The sequence below is a fragment of the Stegodyphus dumicola genome, chromosome 10 (assembly GCF_044657685.1).
Source record: "Stegodyphus dumicola isolate Sdum_Otavi_A_Nest chromosome 10, ASM4465768v1".
Taxonomy (NCBI): Eukaryota; Metazoa; Arthropoda; class Arachnida; order Araneae; family Eresidae; genus Stegodyphus; species Stegodyphus dumicola.
The window spans coordinates 32,358,322-32,375,954 of NC_140777.1; the positions used below are offsets into that span (position 1 = coordinate 32,358,322).

General features: G+C 31.8%; 1 protein-coding gene across 2 annotated transcripts in view; it reads left to right on the top strand.

Moving 5' to 3' along the window:
* LOC118184367 (sodium/potassium-transporting ATPase subunit alpha-B-like) overlaps nucleotides 1-17,633 on the top strand; it is a 90,558-nt gene that overhangs the window by 55,870 nt on the left and 17,055 nt on the right. Inside the window, exons 15-17 of one of the 2 annotated variants that reach the window (XM_085824848.1) lie at nucleotides 5,958-6,059; nucleotides 10,838-10,992; nucleotides 12,219-12,313. In XM_085824848.1, the coding sequence (XP_085680974.1) occupies nucleotides 5,958-6,059; nucleotides 10,838-10,992; nucleotides 12,219-12,313 (352 nt within the window). The remainder of the gene's footprint in view (nucleotides 1-5,957; nucleotides 6,060-10,837; nucleotides 10,993-12,218; nucleotides 12,314-17,633) is intronic. The other variant, XM_085824847.1, reaches the window with a different exon arrangement.

Genomic DNA, 17,633 nt, shown 5'->3' on the forward strand with positions numbered 1-17,633 from the left:
AGGTTATCTCAAAAGCACTGTTTATGGTGATAATCTAAACAATTTGGCAGAAATGAAAAATGTGATACACTGATAACATTCCTCCTGATATGCTATGTGTAACGTGTATACGAGCCAGTTTCCCTTAAAAAGTCCTCCACGAAGTCATCCCTCCCTTAAGGCAGATAGCACTCGAGTGCTTTGTCGTAATCTAATAAACCAAACCAAAACCAAACCTGATATGCTAAGAGCTGCTGTTGAGAATGCAGTAACATGATTTAACTTGCTTTCGGAAAATGCTGGACGCTACATTGAACATGCTTTGTAACACGTTTCGGAAAATATTAAACACATTTTAAACAGATGTTTTCGTGTCTTATTTCATTTAACAATATTGTATACAGCGCCATTTTTCCCCTGATGGTGAGTTGTTTTTGAACTCTTTTTTTTTTTTTTACGCCGAAAATAAATTCTCATAACCTCCTTTACACGATTCCCAAGTTTGATAACATTTGGTCCGGTAGTTTTCCTTTTATGACCATTTCAAAGTGGAACTTTAATAATAACCACCATGTAAAATAAGCTTTAAAAGTCTGACAGTTTGGTTCAAGTCCCAACTTTAAAAAATATATATATAAATATAAATTTTTATATTAATTCTCTTAGAAAGCATGTTTTAAGAAGCTAATTTTTTCTCTCGCGTTATAGATTGTATAAAAAAACATGATCTTTAATATGATTTAGATTGTTTCAGCCGATATAAGAATCGGGTTACTCTGTGGTACAGAATAAACCCTGCTGGACTGTTTTATTTCTTTGTCATTTAGCAAAAATCTTTTAATTAAATTATTTATCCTTTGGACTTCGCTTTAAACTTTATTTATAGCTAAAATGACTAGAAAATGAAAAGCTGTCTTTAGCTGAAACGCAATTCATATAATTGATATTTTAAAAAATTGACAAGAATGCAAAATGTATGGAAGCCTAGCAGTCGAAAAATCTTAATTTTCTTGTGTGAGCACTGAAAATAACTGTAGAAGGAAAGAAGAAAATTAGGGAGAAAAGTAAGCAAAAATTTGCAGGGAAATTTGGCTGTCAGACGTACCAAGATGTTCCAAAAAGTTGGACGCTTTCGAATATACTTTCAGAATACTTCAAAGAATTTAGGTGTTCAAAGAGAAAACACTTGGACGAGTACACCAGCAAATACCATCAATTGAGCTTGTGTTAACAGAAAAGACAAAACGATATCATTGCAGATTAAAGTGAAGAGCGACTGGTTTTAAACTATATGGTTGTGTAAATTACGTTATAGAACATCATATCGTATCATAAATGGTGAATCCCATGATTTCCTCAGTCGAATTATTTGAAGATTCAGGAGTTTATCCAGTGATGTATGTGGATGTCACTTAAAGATGTTTTTTTCCCTTCCTAATGAACTAGCGGCCGAGCTGTAAAGTCGCTGAACACTGGTAGTTCGGTCCGAGGTTCGAATCCCGCGAACGGGCTGGCTGCATGGGTGTTTTCGTGGTTTTCCCCATGTGTAACGTGTATACGAGCCAGTTTCCCTTAGAAAGTCCTCCACGAAGGCATCCCTCCCCTTAGGCAGATAGCCCTAGTGTGCTTTGCCATAATTAAATACACACCGAGGTTCGAATCCCGCGAACGGGCTGGCTGGATGGGCGTTTTCGTGGTTTTCCCCATGTGTAACGTGTATGCGAGCCAGTTTTCCTTAGAAAGTTCTCCAGGAAGGCAGATAGCCCCCCTCCCCTTAGGCAGATAGCCGTAGTGTGCTTTGTCATAATAAAATAAACCAAAACCTTTTGATGAAACCAGTCTTTCCTTTCATCTCATAGTTTCAAAATGTTTAGCCTCTAAAGACTGATAAAGGCTCTGACGAAATACTTCGTGAAGAACTTTCTAAGGGAAACCAGCTGTCATACGCGGTACACATGAGAAAATCCACGAAAACGCTCATGCAACCAGCCCGTTTACCGGGGTTCGAACCCCGGAGTGAACTACCAGTGTTCAGCAACTTTACCGCTCGGCCGTTTGTGGGCCTGAGAAGAAAAATAAATTTTTTCGTAAAATTTAGTATTCGTATTTTTTTAAATTTAAAACTTTTCAATCTTATGATATTTGATTCTTGCGATTTCAAAAATAAAATATTTGACTAAAATATGAATAACATTTTAAGAAACCAAATGATAAAATTGTGTAAAGCAATGGGCACAATGATAAAACTGTTTAAAGCAGTGTATGCAAGTCATCCTAAGTTAAAATATCGGTTATACATCTCTCTTATTTATATATATTTTTTCTGAACGGAACATTGAAAGGCGTGTAAAACTGTGCTTTACTGTATTTTCTCTTTTAATATAGTATGCAGTTTTCAAACGCATCGTAGTCTGGGTTACAAAGTATTCTTCCGAAAAAAACGCAGTTCAAATAAATAAAATCAAATTCTGGAAAATTGATATTAATAAATATATTTAAAATGCTCAGTTCGAAGGAATAAATAGAAAATTTTAAAACAATTATCTGAAGAGACAATGCAACACAAACAATTAAAATAAAAGTATAAAAATTTAAAAATGACCTAAAATAATAGCTATGACGAAAAATATATATAAAGAAAACTATTTAAAAAAAATAAATAAATAAACGCTGCACCTTTATTTACGCAGTTCGAATAGGTAAATAGAAATTTTTAAAACAGTTATTCGAAAAAAAAAAAAAAGTGCAACTTAAACAATTAAAATGAAATTCGAAAAGAAAAAATTACTTAAAATAATAAGTTATAATTAAAAATATAATATAAAGAATATTATTTGGAAAAAAGGAACGATGGTGACTTTTTTCCCTAAGGAAACTAGGTTGCCATATACGAGTATTAAGAAGTTTGCCAAGTAAAGTATTCTTGGCGCAAACTGACAAATAAGTGCCAACATAAATTTGTGAATTTCTCCGTAAATTTCGCTCCAAATTTTACAAAATTTCATATTTAGGCGTAATTTGAGTCGTAGAATCGAAATATGTAAAAAAATTGGTATGTTATTTCAGAAAAAGTCCGATTTTGTGTCAAAATACCTATGTTAGAATAGTGCTATATATAAATCTAATATATATCCTAAGTCGCGCTTTCGAGACATGAAGAACGCAATTTGAATTTTGTCAATCGGCCCAGTAGATCGGGAGATATAGGACTGTCCCCTTTTTTTTTTTTTTTTTTTTGAGCAGTGTACAGCGGGTTAATACTGTATGAAATTAAACCCGTGCGTTGTTCTGGTATAATAATCCATTTCGTAGCAAGATGCCACTGGCTTTTTAAGCTTTCCAGTTGGAAAAAAAGCTTTTCTACAGGGTATTCCTAAAGTCTGGAGCCGCAAAATATATTATAGGATATATTCGAAATCATTCGCGCTATTTGTAACACAAAGCTGTCATTCATTCAATGCATTCTTTTCCATCTTGCTAGATTATTACATGCTTTTTGAACCACTGATGTACTAGATTAGTACATGTCACTTTAATTATTCTGGAAGAAGTCTAAAAATAATGCCCACATAAGTATTTTTCCATTACTTTTCAATACCCATCTTATAATCTCAAGACCTCGTCTTTTACATTGAAAAGGAGCCCAAAGGAAAGAATGAGAAAGAGACAGATTAAAAACTTCAAAATTACTGAAATGAATGAAGGAATTCAATGTGATTCCAGATGTTTTGGACATTATGTATAATATAAGCTCTGTTTTAATCTTTACCAACTGACAAGAGAATTTGGATGTAGCGACGACAACGAGGATTTGCCATGCAAAACGGAATTGTTCATTTTAACAATGTAGAACATTCCCTCACAAGAAATTATCATTCAGCCATAGCTTAGAGTATGGTATTAAACTGAGTTGCAGGTTTTTAGTGGCCTCCACGATATGGAGATTTAAGCCCTCTTGAAGATCAGTGGTAGAATGTTCAAGAAGATATATTAATAAATTACGTACCTATGTTTAGAAGGCAGCTGGAGAAAATTTTGCAACAGAATAGCATCTACATCCTTTGGGAAGGAAACGACTCCTAACAGAATTGTCAATTAGTATTTAAATATATAGACATAAAGAAAAATATTTGTTTGGAATATGAAAATGAAAAGGTACAAAATTGTCCAAATTAAAAACAAAACGTTTTGAATGATAAAAGGAAATGAAAGAAAGGATAAAGAAAACCCAAAATGAAAATATTCCCTGCAAAACTTAACTGTATTTCTTGCAACACTTAAAAAAAATTAAATACATTGTATAACATAAATCCTGACGCAACAACAAGAAATATCCTAATGGGACAAAACTGCATATGACACTCCAATGCTAAGACATAACTTCCGTACGAATGTCGTTCCGTCAATTCACAGGGACTGTACTAATGCCTCGCAGACAGCTTCGCGAACAGTATGAGCAGATGTCGCCATGTATAAAAGGACGTGCAATTGAATTTAAAGAAGCAGGATGATCAAATCGCTAGATCGTTAGACATTTTGGTAGGAGCTATGCTACTATCCTACGACGTAAAGCGACAAAAAAAACGCAAGGACAGTGTAATCTTCCGATAGGCACTCACAGCTCTTGATGCGTTTTTGTCAGTGAGACGACATCTAACTGGCATAATAGTAATTGCAATGACCACTGGTAGGTGACTCAGTGAAGGGAAGCTGAGGTCACGGAAGCCAATGCGCCATATGCCACTCACCACTGTACACCACCAAGCACGTTTACTGTGATGCCGGGCGAATTCGACATGGGATCTCACAGACTGGAATAGAACTGTTTTTAGCAATGAATCCTACTTCCGACTTGATGATCAGCGAAGACGTGTGTGGAACGGTCAAAGACAGCGGTGGGATACTCACCTAATTGTCGTCCGCCTCGCAACCCGACAGTTACGAGTTGTGGTAAGAGGTGCCATTTCATTTGATATCCGGATCCCTTTGATTGTCATCTGTTACATCCTACTATCACGGAGATATGTTGGCAAGATTCTAAGCCCCGTAGTGTGGCTCTTCTTTTCACCTACTCCTGGGCTTGCATTTCAACAGGATAATGCTCGGCTACACATGACATACTTTTATACTGCTTGTCTTTGTGCTTCTCTAACACTTCCCTGACCGGGCCGCTTTCAGGGTTTCCCTCAGTAGGACTCATATGAACTTTGAAGAGCAAGAGGCGTCTCCGACCGTCCCTGGATCGCAACCATCTAATTCGCCAGGTGGAACGTGTACGGTAAGCATTCTCTCAGAAGGACATCCGCCAACTCTTCGAGTCAGTGCTCAGCCGGATAATATCTTGTACCAGGGCCAGAGGTGGGCTAGTGTATTATTTTTTCTCTCTATTTCTTGAAGAAAACATTTAATTCCTATGATCGTGTTACCGTTTAATTTTCAGTACATGTATATCAGTCACATCTACTGATTTTCGTCCCATTCGGATGACTACTTTCTGGTGCGCTGCTTTCCATGTTAATAGAATGTATGTCTAAATGTAACAAATTAAAAGATTTTAAAATAATGTAGGTCTTTTTAAATAATTTTATCCTTAAGAAAAAATTAGGACAACTTAGGTCTATTGTTTTATTTTTTATAATGTAGCTTTCATGTAATTTGTAATATATCTGACTGATAATTTTGAAAGCATTTATACCGTTAGAGTGTAATTAATAAAAGACATTTCTAGCACCGTACATTAATAATCATTTTTCAATTACTTGATTAAGTATAGTCATTTAAGACCGCTTAATAATAAGTTTTCTATGTTTATATATCTTAGAATTATGCATAAATTATAGTATTTCTTGAAAACCTTCTGATACATCTAACTTGTTTTCAAGAGTTATTTTTATTACGTACTTTTATTTTCGTTTTTAATACAGATTTCAATAGTGAAAAACGGTTATAGTTTACATGTCTGTTTCTTTTAATTATAGGTGTGGCCATGGGTATCGCAGGAAGTGATGTCAGTAAACAGGCTGCCGACATGATATTATTGGACGATAATTTTGCTTCCATCGTGACTGGCGTAGAAGAAGGTATACATTCCAATTTTTCATTTCTGCAAGTCATTAAAAAGAAAGAAAAATTATTGAAATTCTTAGATTATATCAAATAATTATTTATATTCATAGAAATGCTTAAATTATGTTTTAATTTATGTTTCTTTATTGGCAGAATTTGCAAAGAAAAAGCATTATGCTTCTTTTCTTAGCAAGTCCAGTTGTAAAATAATTTATCACAATTTTTTATTTTATGCAATAAAACATTTATCACATTACTGCAGAACTAAGACAAATTTTTATTGAAAATTTAAGATGTAAATTTAGGGTACGGCCTAAATTTTAAAACGAATATTTTAACAACTTACTTCTGCTGATATCCCAAACTCATAATTTTATCCAGTTATGAGTTAAATGCTTGCTAATGTCACATTTTTTTTGCATCTAAGCACTTTTACGTATCTTCCTCTTTATAATCCTGTTAGTCTTTCCAGTTTTGAAAATGAGATATAAATATGGCTTAGAAACGAATAGTACTACTTTTTAAGTTAAGAATATCTCAAAATGTTCATTTTTCGTTTTAAATCACATTGCTCCTATTAAAATTGTAAATCAGTATTATTTGGACTTCATCAGATCAAAAAGCACTATTTCTAACCATGGCTTATTAATTAGTAAATACGATATCTACATTTTGGTTTTAAAAACACCATATTTTAACCAATAAGCAGTTACCCATTAAAGAAGAATTAAGGGCAAGTTTGTGGTCCATAGAAACTAATATTTTTCATAAATGGTAACATAATTTCTCTCCGTGGTTTCTAAACTTAATGAAAATTTATATTTTTACTAATGAGTACATCATGCTTTTAAAAATTCCATACTATGACCAATAAGCAGATATTCATTAACGAATACATTTACTCATTAATGAAGTATTAACAGGGCTGTCTGTGGTCTATGGAAATTTCTACTTTTCGTAAACTTTATTTTTTCCCACATTTACCTCTCTTATGAATAGATTTTTGAAATACTCGCAGCCAAATCCGGAGGTTAAGTATAATAACCTAAGCTTAAGTGTTGTATTGATTTCTTGACCACGAATTTTTAGTCACCTTTTTCTTTGATATTCTTTTAAAATGAAGACACCCATTTTATTGTGTTGCCATTCTTGCCAACAGCAACCTTCTTTTATTTACGATGCCTTAGATTATTTAAATTACTGTTTAAGTTCCCAGTTTATTTTATTTTCAACTTCTTTTTTTAAGTAAAGCAAAACGAAAAAATTAAGATAAAAAAGAAAATTAATCTAGCGGACAATAAAAGTAGTATGGTTAAACTACTTGCCAACTAACAAAGAAAATGAAACTAAAATTCTCGTAATGGTAAAAACATATGAAAAATGCAATATTAATTGCAAAGCGTAAAGAAATAATTGCAAAATATAAATACTGGAATATTACGAATATGATTTAAACTGATGTTGCTGTTATTGATGTAGTGTCTATGATAAAACCTATTCAAATAGTGCCTTGGGCAATGATGACAGCCCTAGTAATTTGCAAAATATTATCATCATAGAGTTTCAGTCTCTCAAACAAGACTCCAGTTTTTAACAATTCAGCATGGACAGCCCTACAATCAAAAATATGTGCAGTTGTGAGTTCTGTGTCCGAAGAGTTATCACAGTTCCTGTAGGTTTTCTTACCCTCTCTGTCAGTTTTCAATCCTCTGTGATAACCAGTTCTAAGTCTGACTATGGTTTAAAATACTACATATAATGAATATGAATTAAATTGGTTAATTTCAGGGGAAAGGGAAAAGCTCTTTGAAAAAGGAAGCTATCTTATCTTATCTTAAAATATATGCAAAGAATAATTTGGGATAATTAAAAAATCGATGGTGAGACTCCTTTTGATGTTAGAACGAACAAAAATTCAGAATGAAATATGATTAATGAAAATGATATAAATTTCGATAAAATTTGAAATTGAGCATTCCAGAATTGCTTTATATGACACAAAACAATAGAATCGTAATGGGATTGATTAGTTGATTAGGGCAAAACGTACTACACCAGCATATAAGAAGGAATGGCATAGTGGAAATTCTGAAAACAAAAACAGGTCCATATACACTTTACACGCGTCATGAACACAGCCCACTCAACCATTGAAACAAGAATCTAGGGTATAATTTTTGTTTTTCTTGGATTAATCCGTTATTGTCGGCCAATATACAAGACAATGAGGCAATAATAACATATATATTTACGAGCAATAGATAACAACAATAATAAGTTGTAGCAACAATAGTACAAAATTTGAATTAATACAAAAGAATCAATTAAAAATACAGTTATAATAGCAAAAATACACATATTCATAACTCCTTTTGAATTAAATAAAATACATTACTAATTTTCTTAGTGATATTCCTGCATTAACTATATAAGTGTCATAATTACTAATATAGTAATTAGTTTGCTTAGCTTTAGGCCTGTCAATGCACAAGCAAACACATTTGAATTTGGTTTTACATTACATAAATGTCATTAAATAATGCGAATGAATTACTTTATTACCATTTAAGAAAATGTTAAATAGGTATTTTAGTTTTTAAAGGAGCTAAATATAATAAATTAATTTAAATCCTTATTTAAAAACATACTAATGCCTTACACTACCTATTTTTAGTTAAATAAATTATAAATTTTATTTAACTATGCAAAATAAAAATCATGTGCATAGAAAACAAAATCAAAACTTCTATGCCGGTTATAAATCAGATACGTCATATCTAAGCATTACAAATACATGTTTTAAAATTCAGCTGCATAAATAACGTACAGTTATTTTTAAAAACCTTAACATAGATTTATTTAACTGCAAGCACTCATTAAGTTGAACTGCAGACTACAGATTATTAGAGACACACAAAAAAAAAAAAAAAAAAAAAAAAAAAAAAAAACCGCTTATATTGGAAACTAAGAAATTTAAGTTATTACTCCTTAAACGGGTATTTATTCAACTAACTATTGCACGGTTACACAGAATGAAGTGCTCGAATGGGCTTTTTTTCTGCCCGATGATATATTGTAACTTTGTTACAAACTGTGAGTCAGATTTATTTGCCATTCTTTGAAAACACTGATTTGGTTTCAGCTGAGATCACTCCCCGCAATGATTGCAATGCCTTTTTTTCATCAGAAAGACCTAAAAAGAAATCGTAGAATTTGAGATCAGATGAATATTGAGTTGAATTTTGAAGGAATCTAGGATAATAATTTAATCGTGAAATGTATGTGCTACTGGACAGTGTATAAAATCCGACATTCTAATAGAATATGCAGTCATTTTTTTTAAATGCGAAAAACTGGCCGGCAGTGTATGAAAGATTAACATTTCATACATCTCCTAGGGATTCTATAGAATTCCAAATGACAAACCAGCAAAGTATGAAATATATCGTCTATTCGTTTTGAATATTCATACATTTAATAAATGCAAAATCCATATATTTAATACATTCATTCCATTATTCCATGCATTTTATAAATTTTCATTCATTGTTTTCTTTAATAAGAAAGGTATAAATTTTGTTTTGTATACCTTTGATTTTTCTTTATGTATTTTGAATAAAAGCTTTTAATCGTAGTTATTCGTTTGAGGAATGCATGTCTTTTAAATAAAATCCAAATATTGACCTTCTTTCACACTTTGACTAAATAACATTTGCCATTCCATAGACTGCCTAGTGAAAGTATATAATAATTCTCATGTTTCGTACTTGCCTAAAAATGCCAAGCATTCTATAAAATGCCTGGCATCCTATAAAAAGGCCTCGGTATTCTATAGAATCCCAGTGGTTCATAAATTGCCAATAACGTATGTTCTAAAATATATCCAAAACAAGAGAATTTTGGTGTTGAATAGCACCATAATATTATAACCAGAATGACTATCAAGAATGTTTTTTCTTCGAAAAGTCATGATTAGCAAAAAATCTAACTTTCTGATAGTCTCATGAACTATGATACCCGATTTGTCCGAAACTGCCAACCAGACTAAGACGCTTTTTGGGTTGAGTTATCTAGTTAATTGTGCCAAAAGATATGAGGGTTATCTGCCTAACAAGAGGAATAATTTCTTGCAAGACTTTCTTAGGAAAACTGATTCATATTAATGTGACATATGCAGAAAATCATGAAAATATCGATGAACTGGATATGGGGTCCAGTTACCAGTATTTAGCACACTTATCCACTCTCTCGCTGATAAGCAGTAGCATTTTTGGGTTAGAAGACTTGCCAACCTCGATGTGAGTTTTATTTAACCAGAAATTCGAGTATTGATTGTTGACGTAGCCACTCAAATGAAAATGTATTACATCACTAAAAGTTATTTAGTTGGCATCAGTACTGTTTTCATCAATTTTATGCATCTATTTTTTCACTAATTCCACAAATATATATTGATTTTCGGCTACCATTCGCTTAAAAGGACTTTTTTAATTAGTTTTAAAATCCTTTTATCAAAACTCAGTTTCCTTCCTGATATCTTTCTTGTACTTATCTTGAATTGTGTTACTATATAAATTTATAAAAGCATACTTACAGTTTACCTTTTCAAGCCATTCAAGAACTTTTGCATTATGAACTTACATCTACTAAGAATATGTTTTTTCTAATTTATTTTTTTGATTGATAATGTTTCAGATAATAAAAAGCTTTTTAAAATTCGCGCTTTCTAAATTGATTTTGTATATAAATTAAAGTCTTTATCTGTCTGTCTTTTCTCTTCCAAAACAAATAGGTCGTTTAATCTTTGATAACTTGAAAAAATCTATTGCCTATACTCTAACAAGCAACATTCCAGAAATTACTCCTTTCTTGCTGTTTATATTGGCCGACGTACCTTTGCCTTTGGGGACAGTCACTATCCTCTGCATTGATTTAGGAACTGACTTGGTAAGTATCGGCAGCAGCATGATAGTCAGCATGAATATGTGTCTTTCAATTTCTTTTAAATATTCTTCTAAAGTACTTTATATTTTGGCCTAAATGCTGCGTTAAAAGTGTTCATTGAAAATGTATGCGATAAGTAAGATTTTCATTTTAATATAACATCATACTTTTAAAGCTATTGTCTTGAAATTTTTGTATTGGTTTGAAGTCTATAATTTCTAACTCAAATAAATATAGTGAACATCTTTTAAGATTTTCAGAACTATCGCAATATTTTTTTTAATTTCCCTTAGTATAAAATAAATCTAAGTAATTAATTCATGAATTTCTAAAATAAATTTTACATATCGCATAAATGTTAAAATTACGCCAGTCATTAATTTTTTAATTAGTTTTAAACATTGTCTGCAGTGCAACTTATTGAGTGCTCGCAGTTAAATAAATCTATGTTAAGGTTTTTTAAAAATAACTGTACGTTATTTATGCAGCTGAATTTTAAAACACGTGTTTGTAATGCTTAGATGTGACGCATCTGATTTATAACCGGCATAGAAGTTTTGATTTTGTTTTCTATGTACATTATTTTTATTTTACATAGTCAAATAAAATTTATAATTTATTTAACTAAAAATAGGTAGTGTAAGGCATTAGAATGTTTTTAAATAAGAACTTAAATTAATTTATTATATTTAGCTCCTTTAAAAACTAAAATACCTATTTAACATTTTCTTAAATGGTAATAAAGTAATTCATTCGCATTATTTAATGACATTTATGTAATGTTAGCTTATGTAAAACCAAATTCAAATGTGTTTTCTTGTGCATTGACAGGTCTAAAGCTAAGCAAACTATTTACTAAATTAGTAATTATGACACTTATATAGTTAATGTAGGAATATCACTAAGAAAATTAGTAATGTATTTTATTTCATTCAAAAGGAGTTATAAATATGTACACTTTTGATATTATAACTGTATTTTTAATTGATTCTTTTGTATTAATTCAAATTTTATACTATTATTGCTACAATTTATTATTGTTGTTATCTAATGCTTGTAAATATGTATGTTATTATTGCATCATTGTCTTGCATATTGGTTATGAAATTGCCTACTGTCGTAACTTTGTTGGAATGCCTTTGATACAAGTTGCATCAAAACTGTGGAAGGTTCTTGTTGCATGTCTGTGTGTTGCCTTACTTTTTTTTCTGGTGGTTACTTTCCTGTAGGTGCCGGCGATTTCTTTGGCGTACGAGAAACCCGAATCCGATATTATGAAACGAAGACCACGTGACCCGCTTGTTGATAAGCTTGTGAATGAGAGGTAATTCAACAGCACCCCATCATAATAAAAACGCACCGCGTGGAGGAATTGTAACAGTTATGGAATATTTCAGAAAATATTAAACTTTATTCACACAAATTGATAACACTATTAAGCAACGAAAGACACTAAGCAATTAAAATTATTCTAACAGATCTTAGTATTACATATCGATTTGAAATTAGATGGGTAGTTGTATCAATATGCCCTGAAGACTCATATGACCCTTTTAGGATTAACTTTCATTGTAAATAATTCTTATGATCCATCTGCGAGTTTTACAGTGCTAATCTTTCGGTTTTGTTTGATATTTTGCGGGATAAACCTACGATTCATTGGTAATAGCTTGAATTGTTGTACTAACATTTTTAGTCGTTTCAACTCTTCTGAATATCATTGTTTCTTAATATCACAAACCACTGAACGTTTTACATTACTGATTACGGGGATAATTCTAAGGATTTGCCACCTTTAAACTATATAATTAAATTTCTAATGTAACTTAAAATTATATGTACCAGCTTGTCGTGTACGTTTCCAATCTGAAATTACTTGAGTATTTTGCTGAAGAATTATGAGTTTCAATCTACAAAAAATGATTCATGTTATGTATTTGCATTTAAAACAAAAAATTCAACATAACTACTGGCAATAAAAAAAAACTCATTAAAACTTCTTAAAGTTTAAATGTTCAAATCATTATGTGAGTTAGCTTTTAGCATTTCTGGGGAGACGAAATAAATTATTTTGTTTTTAGAAACATAATGATCGTATTTTGTTCACTATAAATAAGTTTCAAGTCTTTAAATTGGCAAGCAGCGATATAAGTAAAAAAAACTAAAATCATTTCTTTATTGTCAATAAATTTTTTCCTCCAAATAAGGTTCGAAAACATAAGCATACGAAAAGAAAATGTAAGCTACTGAAATAGTTCTCCAATTGGAATACTATCTGAATTTATTAACCTTAAAATTAAAAAACATTACGTTGTATTTTTAATCTTAGTCAAAGACTTTATTTTAAACATGTTAATAAGCATAATATATTTTTTTAGAAAATTAAATAATATTTAGCTAAGCATTTGTTGTTTCATCATTGTTTTCAGCTAAGCATCTCAGTTAATTAGTTAATTTATCAAAGCAGAGCATGCGAGAGCTACTTCTCTAAAGCACCCTTTAGAAACCCTAGCAAATCTTCCAATCAATCTTTCTAAAAGAAACAGACTCATATTTACATTATCAATGGGGAAAGTACGAAGAAATCAGTAGTACCAGCTCTTTTACCGAAAATGAATCCAAGTCGAACTATCAGTGTTCAGCTGTCTAACTCCCTCAGCCTCTTCCGCGTCCAAAAGTCGATATAAATCTTTGTCGATAAACGAAATTATCGACAAAGATTAGCAACATATTTAAAAGAAAAAACTATTTTAAACATATATACTCAATTCTGTACTTATGAAATAGTCACATATAAGTTCATGCTCTCCCTAAAAATAATGCATGTCTGCTTTTTCTAAATAAAAATTAAAACTTTATGCATTTTACGTAGAGCAAAATAGCTTTGTACGGACACGCAAAATAATCTTTTTTGCCTTAATTAAAAATGAGTTGAAAATGCGGTTGTATTAGAACAAAGGAAATAATTTTTCACATTTGTCATGAAATCTTATAACTGCAAAATTTATTGTAATTATTTTTGTTCTATTTCTGTTTATTTTATCGAAAGCAATATTACTTTATCTTTCATTTAAATATTCTAATATCTGAGTTCTACTCATATGAATTTTGTTGCATTTAATTTAAATCCCACAACTGTTCTCATTCCTCCACTATACTCATTCCCTCATACTCATGATCCATCATTTACTTATCTCTTTAAATTAGAGTTCCTCAATAAAAAGTGTTGGACATTGTCAGAATTTTGCATAACGAAACCTTTGAGAGAAAGCTTTCATCTGCGATACGACATGTTTAACCAATATTTTCTTAGTAGGTCAAATTTGTTTTCATGTACTTTATATACATTCACAGAACTGGATTTAATATATCAGAGAATAAAACTTTTTTAAGATAAACGAAATTATCGAGCTTCTCTTGAATAAAGTTCTATTGTTTTCATAATCTGATTCATTATAGTCTATTTATACTAGCTTAGCTTAAACTCATTCAGAAAATAAGATAGTTGATTTTTTTTTCATGAAATTATAACATCATGTTAACGAGCAAAGCTAAATTAAACTATTCGGTGATGCGTAATATCATAAAACATTTTTACTCACCACAATAGGACTGAGAATTCTCTTAAAAATCGTCAGTTATATACATTAAAATTAAATTAATTTTAATTTATATCAGTTAGGTATGCTATTAAAAATAATATTAATAACATCTAAATTATAAAAAATATGTTAATCACTCTTAAACCAAGTTACGTTAATCATTCATTCAATTAGTTTGTTAGCAACTTTAAATAGTTGTTAAATTTGAAAGGTAAATTAAAAATTTTATCTTTTTCTGAATGCTAATATTCTGAGAACAATCCACAAGCAATACATTGCCAGGAAGATAAAATAAATCTTATGTTTTACTAAGTGCTAATACATGCCCTGTGTGAGGGAATGATACATGCATGGTAGCGTAATATAGCAAATCTTTCTGAAAGTATAAGTTTAGACATTTTGGAAAGACTCCATTAGAAGGTTATTTTGGAAAGACATCTCTAATGAAGATAAAAGCTATCATTTTTAGCCGTTTATCTAATGTACGATTTTTTAGCATTCGCACCGTTAGTGTAATTCCTAAAACATATTTCTATTGCCGTGTTACCGATAGTGTTAAAAATATCTTTTATATAAAATATGAAGCTAACAGTATAAGTGTTCATAAAACTCTTTAGATGTGCTGGATAAATATGGACTAAATCACTTTAATCCTCGATCCTTGGAAGCAATAAGAAGTATAGAACACAGAACACATTTTCAAATTTTTAAAACCTCACGAAGTCGTGATAGTAGGTAGTTGTCCCGTGAGTCCATGTGTTGTCAGCTTTGAATTTCTTCGTTAATGAGAAGTTCTGCCGAAATACTTCCCCCTCCTCAGGTATCAAAGGTAGGAAGATAGAAAGAGATATCGTGAGTTGAAACACACTCGGTGACCAAGGCGAGTTGCAATAGATGCAGAAACTATAACACTATCTGGATCTGGAGTAGGATGAGTCACTGGTGCTGCAAATCATTACGGCGGTATTACAAAGAAGACCGGCAGTCAGCTGAAGTACTTCTTTGTACAACTTCGACTCGACGAATGCTGGTCTGCCCAAATTATTATCACCAGTTACCTTGCTTGAGAAAAATAAAATACTTTGGTGTGTGATCTTCTACTTCAAACGGTGCGATATAAGAGAGTTGAAGAGTTTTTCAGATTCCATCTGAACGTGCAATCATGTGAGAGCAAAACTGTAAAGTCAGGTGTACAAATACTGCGGGTTTGTCGAACGAAGATAATGGGACTGGTATCAAAGTCTGCATAACAGTACGAAAATAGTACTTTTTGCATGGGTTCAGTGTCATTGCTTATCTTTGCTACATAACGCAGTGAAATCAGTACATTTTTCTTGGGGCAGAGAAGATCGCTGAAAGATCAGTTGATGAAACAAAAGATGAGTCGAAAACTCCTGTCAGACCCTAAAGATGGTACCATCTACTACTTCTAAACAATTTCCCTATAATTCAATTTTAAACGTAAGTCTTAGACCATGGCTACCGAAAGGCAAGGATTCAGTCCATCTAGGATCCTCTATGCTTCTTATTTCCATATTTCACGGATTCCCAGACTCTTCCTATGGTCTGCGTACGATTCCTGGCTTTGGGATCCATGAAGCGAGGGAAAGTTATAACGATGGTTTACTTTCAAATTTTGAAAGCCGACTTCTTCTAATCTTTGAGTTTTGTAGCTATGCCAGTAGTTTGAAAAAAGGACTGAGTCGTTATCGATGTGTTCAACAATTTCTTCGAAAGGCCTTTTTAACTTTCCGATAAGGAACTGCCACAACAAAACAGTCCATGGTTTGCCGGTAAATGTCAACAAACTTCCTTTGCTCAGGAAGTACCGGCCGATTTGCGAACAGTTTCATCGATTTCAGCGACCTCCCCCGTCCTCGCGATCTTTTTCGTGGATCGTTTCCGCAGATTCTAAAAACAAACTTTGCGCATGTAATTTTTTCAATCTACGATTGTTTCTAGGCTAAATTCCATCTGACGTTGACTCCAAACATAGAAGTACCTTCGTATGTCCTGCAGCAAGTAAAACGTAAGGCTTCTATAAACGGAATTCTAGATCACGAGAACCAATTCATCACGCGAAGATCAATAACCAATGATATAACACATCTAGCGGCACTTATTACCTACTTGCAGTTGCATGGGTTGACCGTTTGGACGAAAAAATGCTGTTGTGATAAAATTTCCTTCGGTTAAAAGAAACCTTACTGTGTCTTCTTCGTTTATCGGCAAACTGCTGGTTTTCCTCTTTGCAGCAAAATGTTAGAAAAATCTAATTGACAGTTTATTGCGAATAAAATCGCGCTAAGTTCAAACTGCCATTACACGTTACTGATCCTACTAAATAGCGGCACGTATTTATAATACCAGCAGGCGCTATAAGCCACAATATTCGAAAATATGCCACCTATTTATAATATCAACAATCTATATAAGACAGAATTTGGCATAGTGCTTACTTGTTGCCATGCTTTACTTCACTGTCCCTATAATCGATAAGTATCAAATTTTGTTAATGTACATGCATATTGTTAAGATCCGAGCTTTAACAAAACCCTACCTTAAAAAGTGCTGCTTGGCTATTTAAAAATAGAACATGCTGTGGATTTGAAGACTATATATCTTAATAAACTAAAAAATATTATATCTTTATTTTATTTTTAATAATATATCCAAAATATAGAAATTAAAGCATTTAAAGTTTTAGGGCCCTTTTTATACAGATTATATGCTAGATAATAAATTTTCTCCATTAGATTTCTTTTCTTATACTTTAAAAATCCTTCTTTAAAGCTTTATTGAATATTTATGAAAAATAGATTTATCACTGAATCATTTAATACTTAGAATTAGACTTGTCCGTTCTTCTTTAAACAGAAAATTATTGTTATATTTGGTGATTGCCGTCATTTTTATTTTAAAGCTCTTCTGCAGAAAAGCAATAGTCGATTCCGGCAGCAGTTTGAAAGCTGACAGTTTACCTGACAGCACGGATTATTAAGCGTAACTAACGTAATCTAGTATGAAAAATGGAAATCCAAA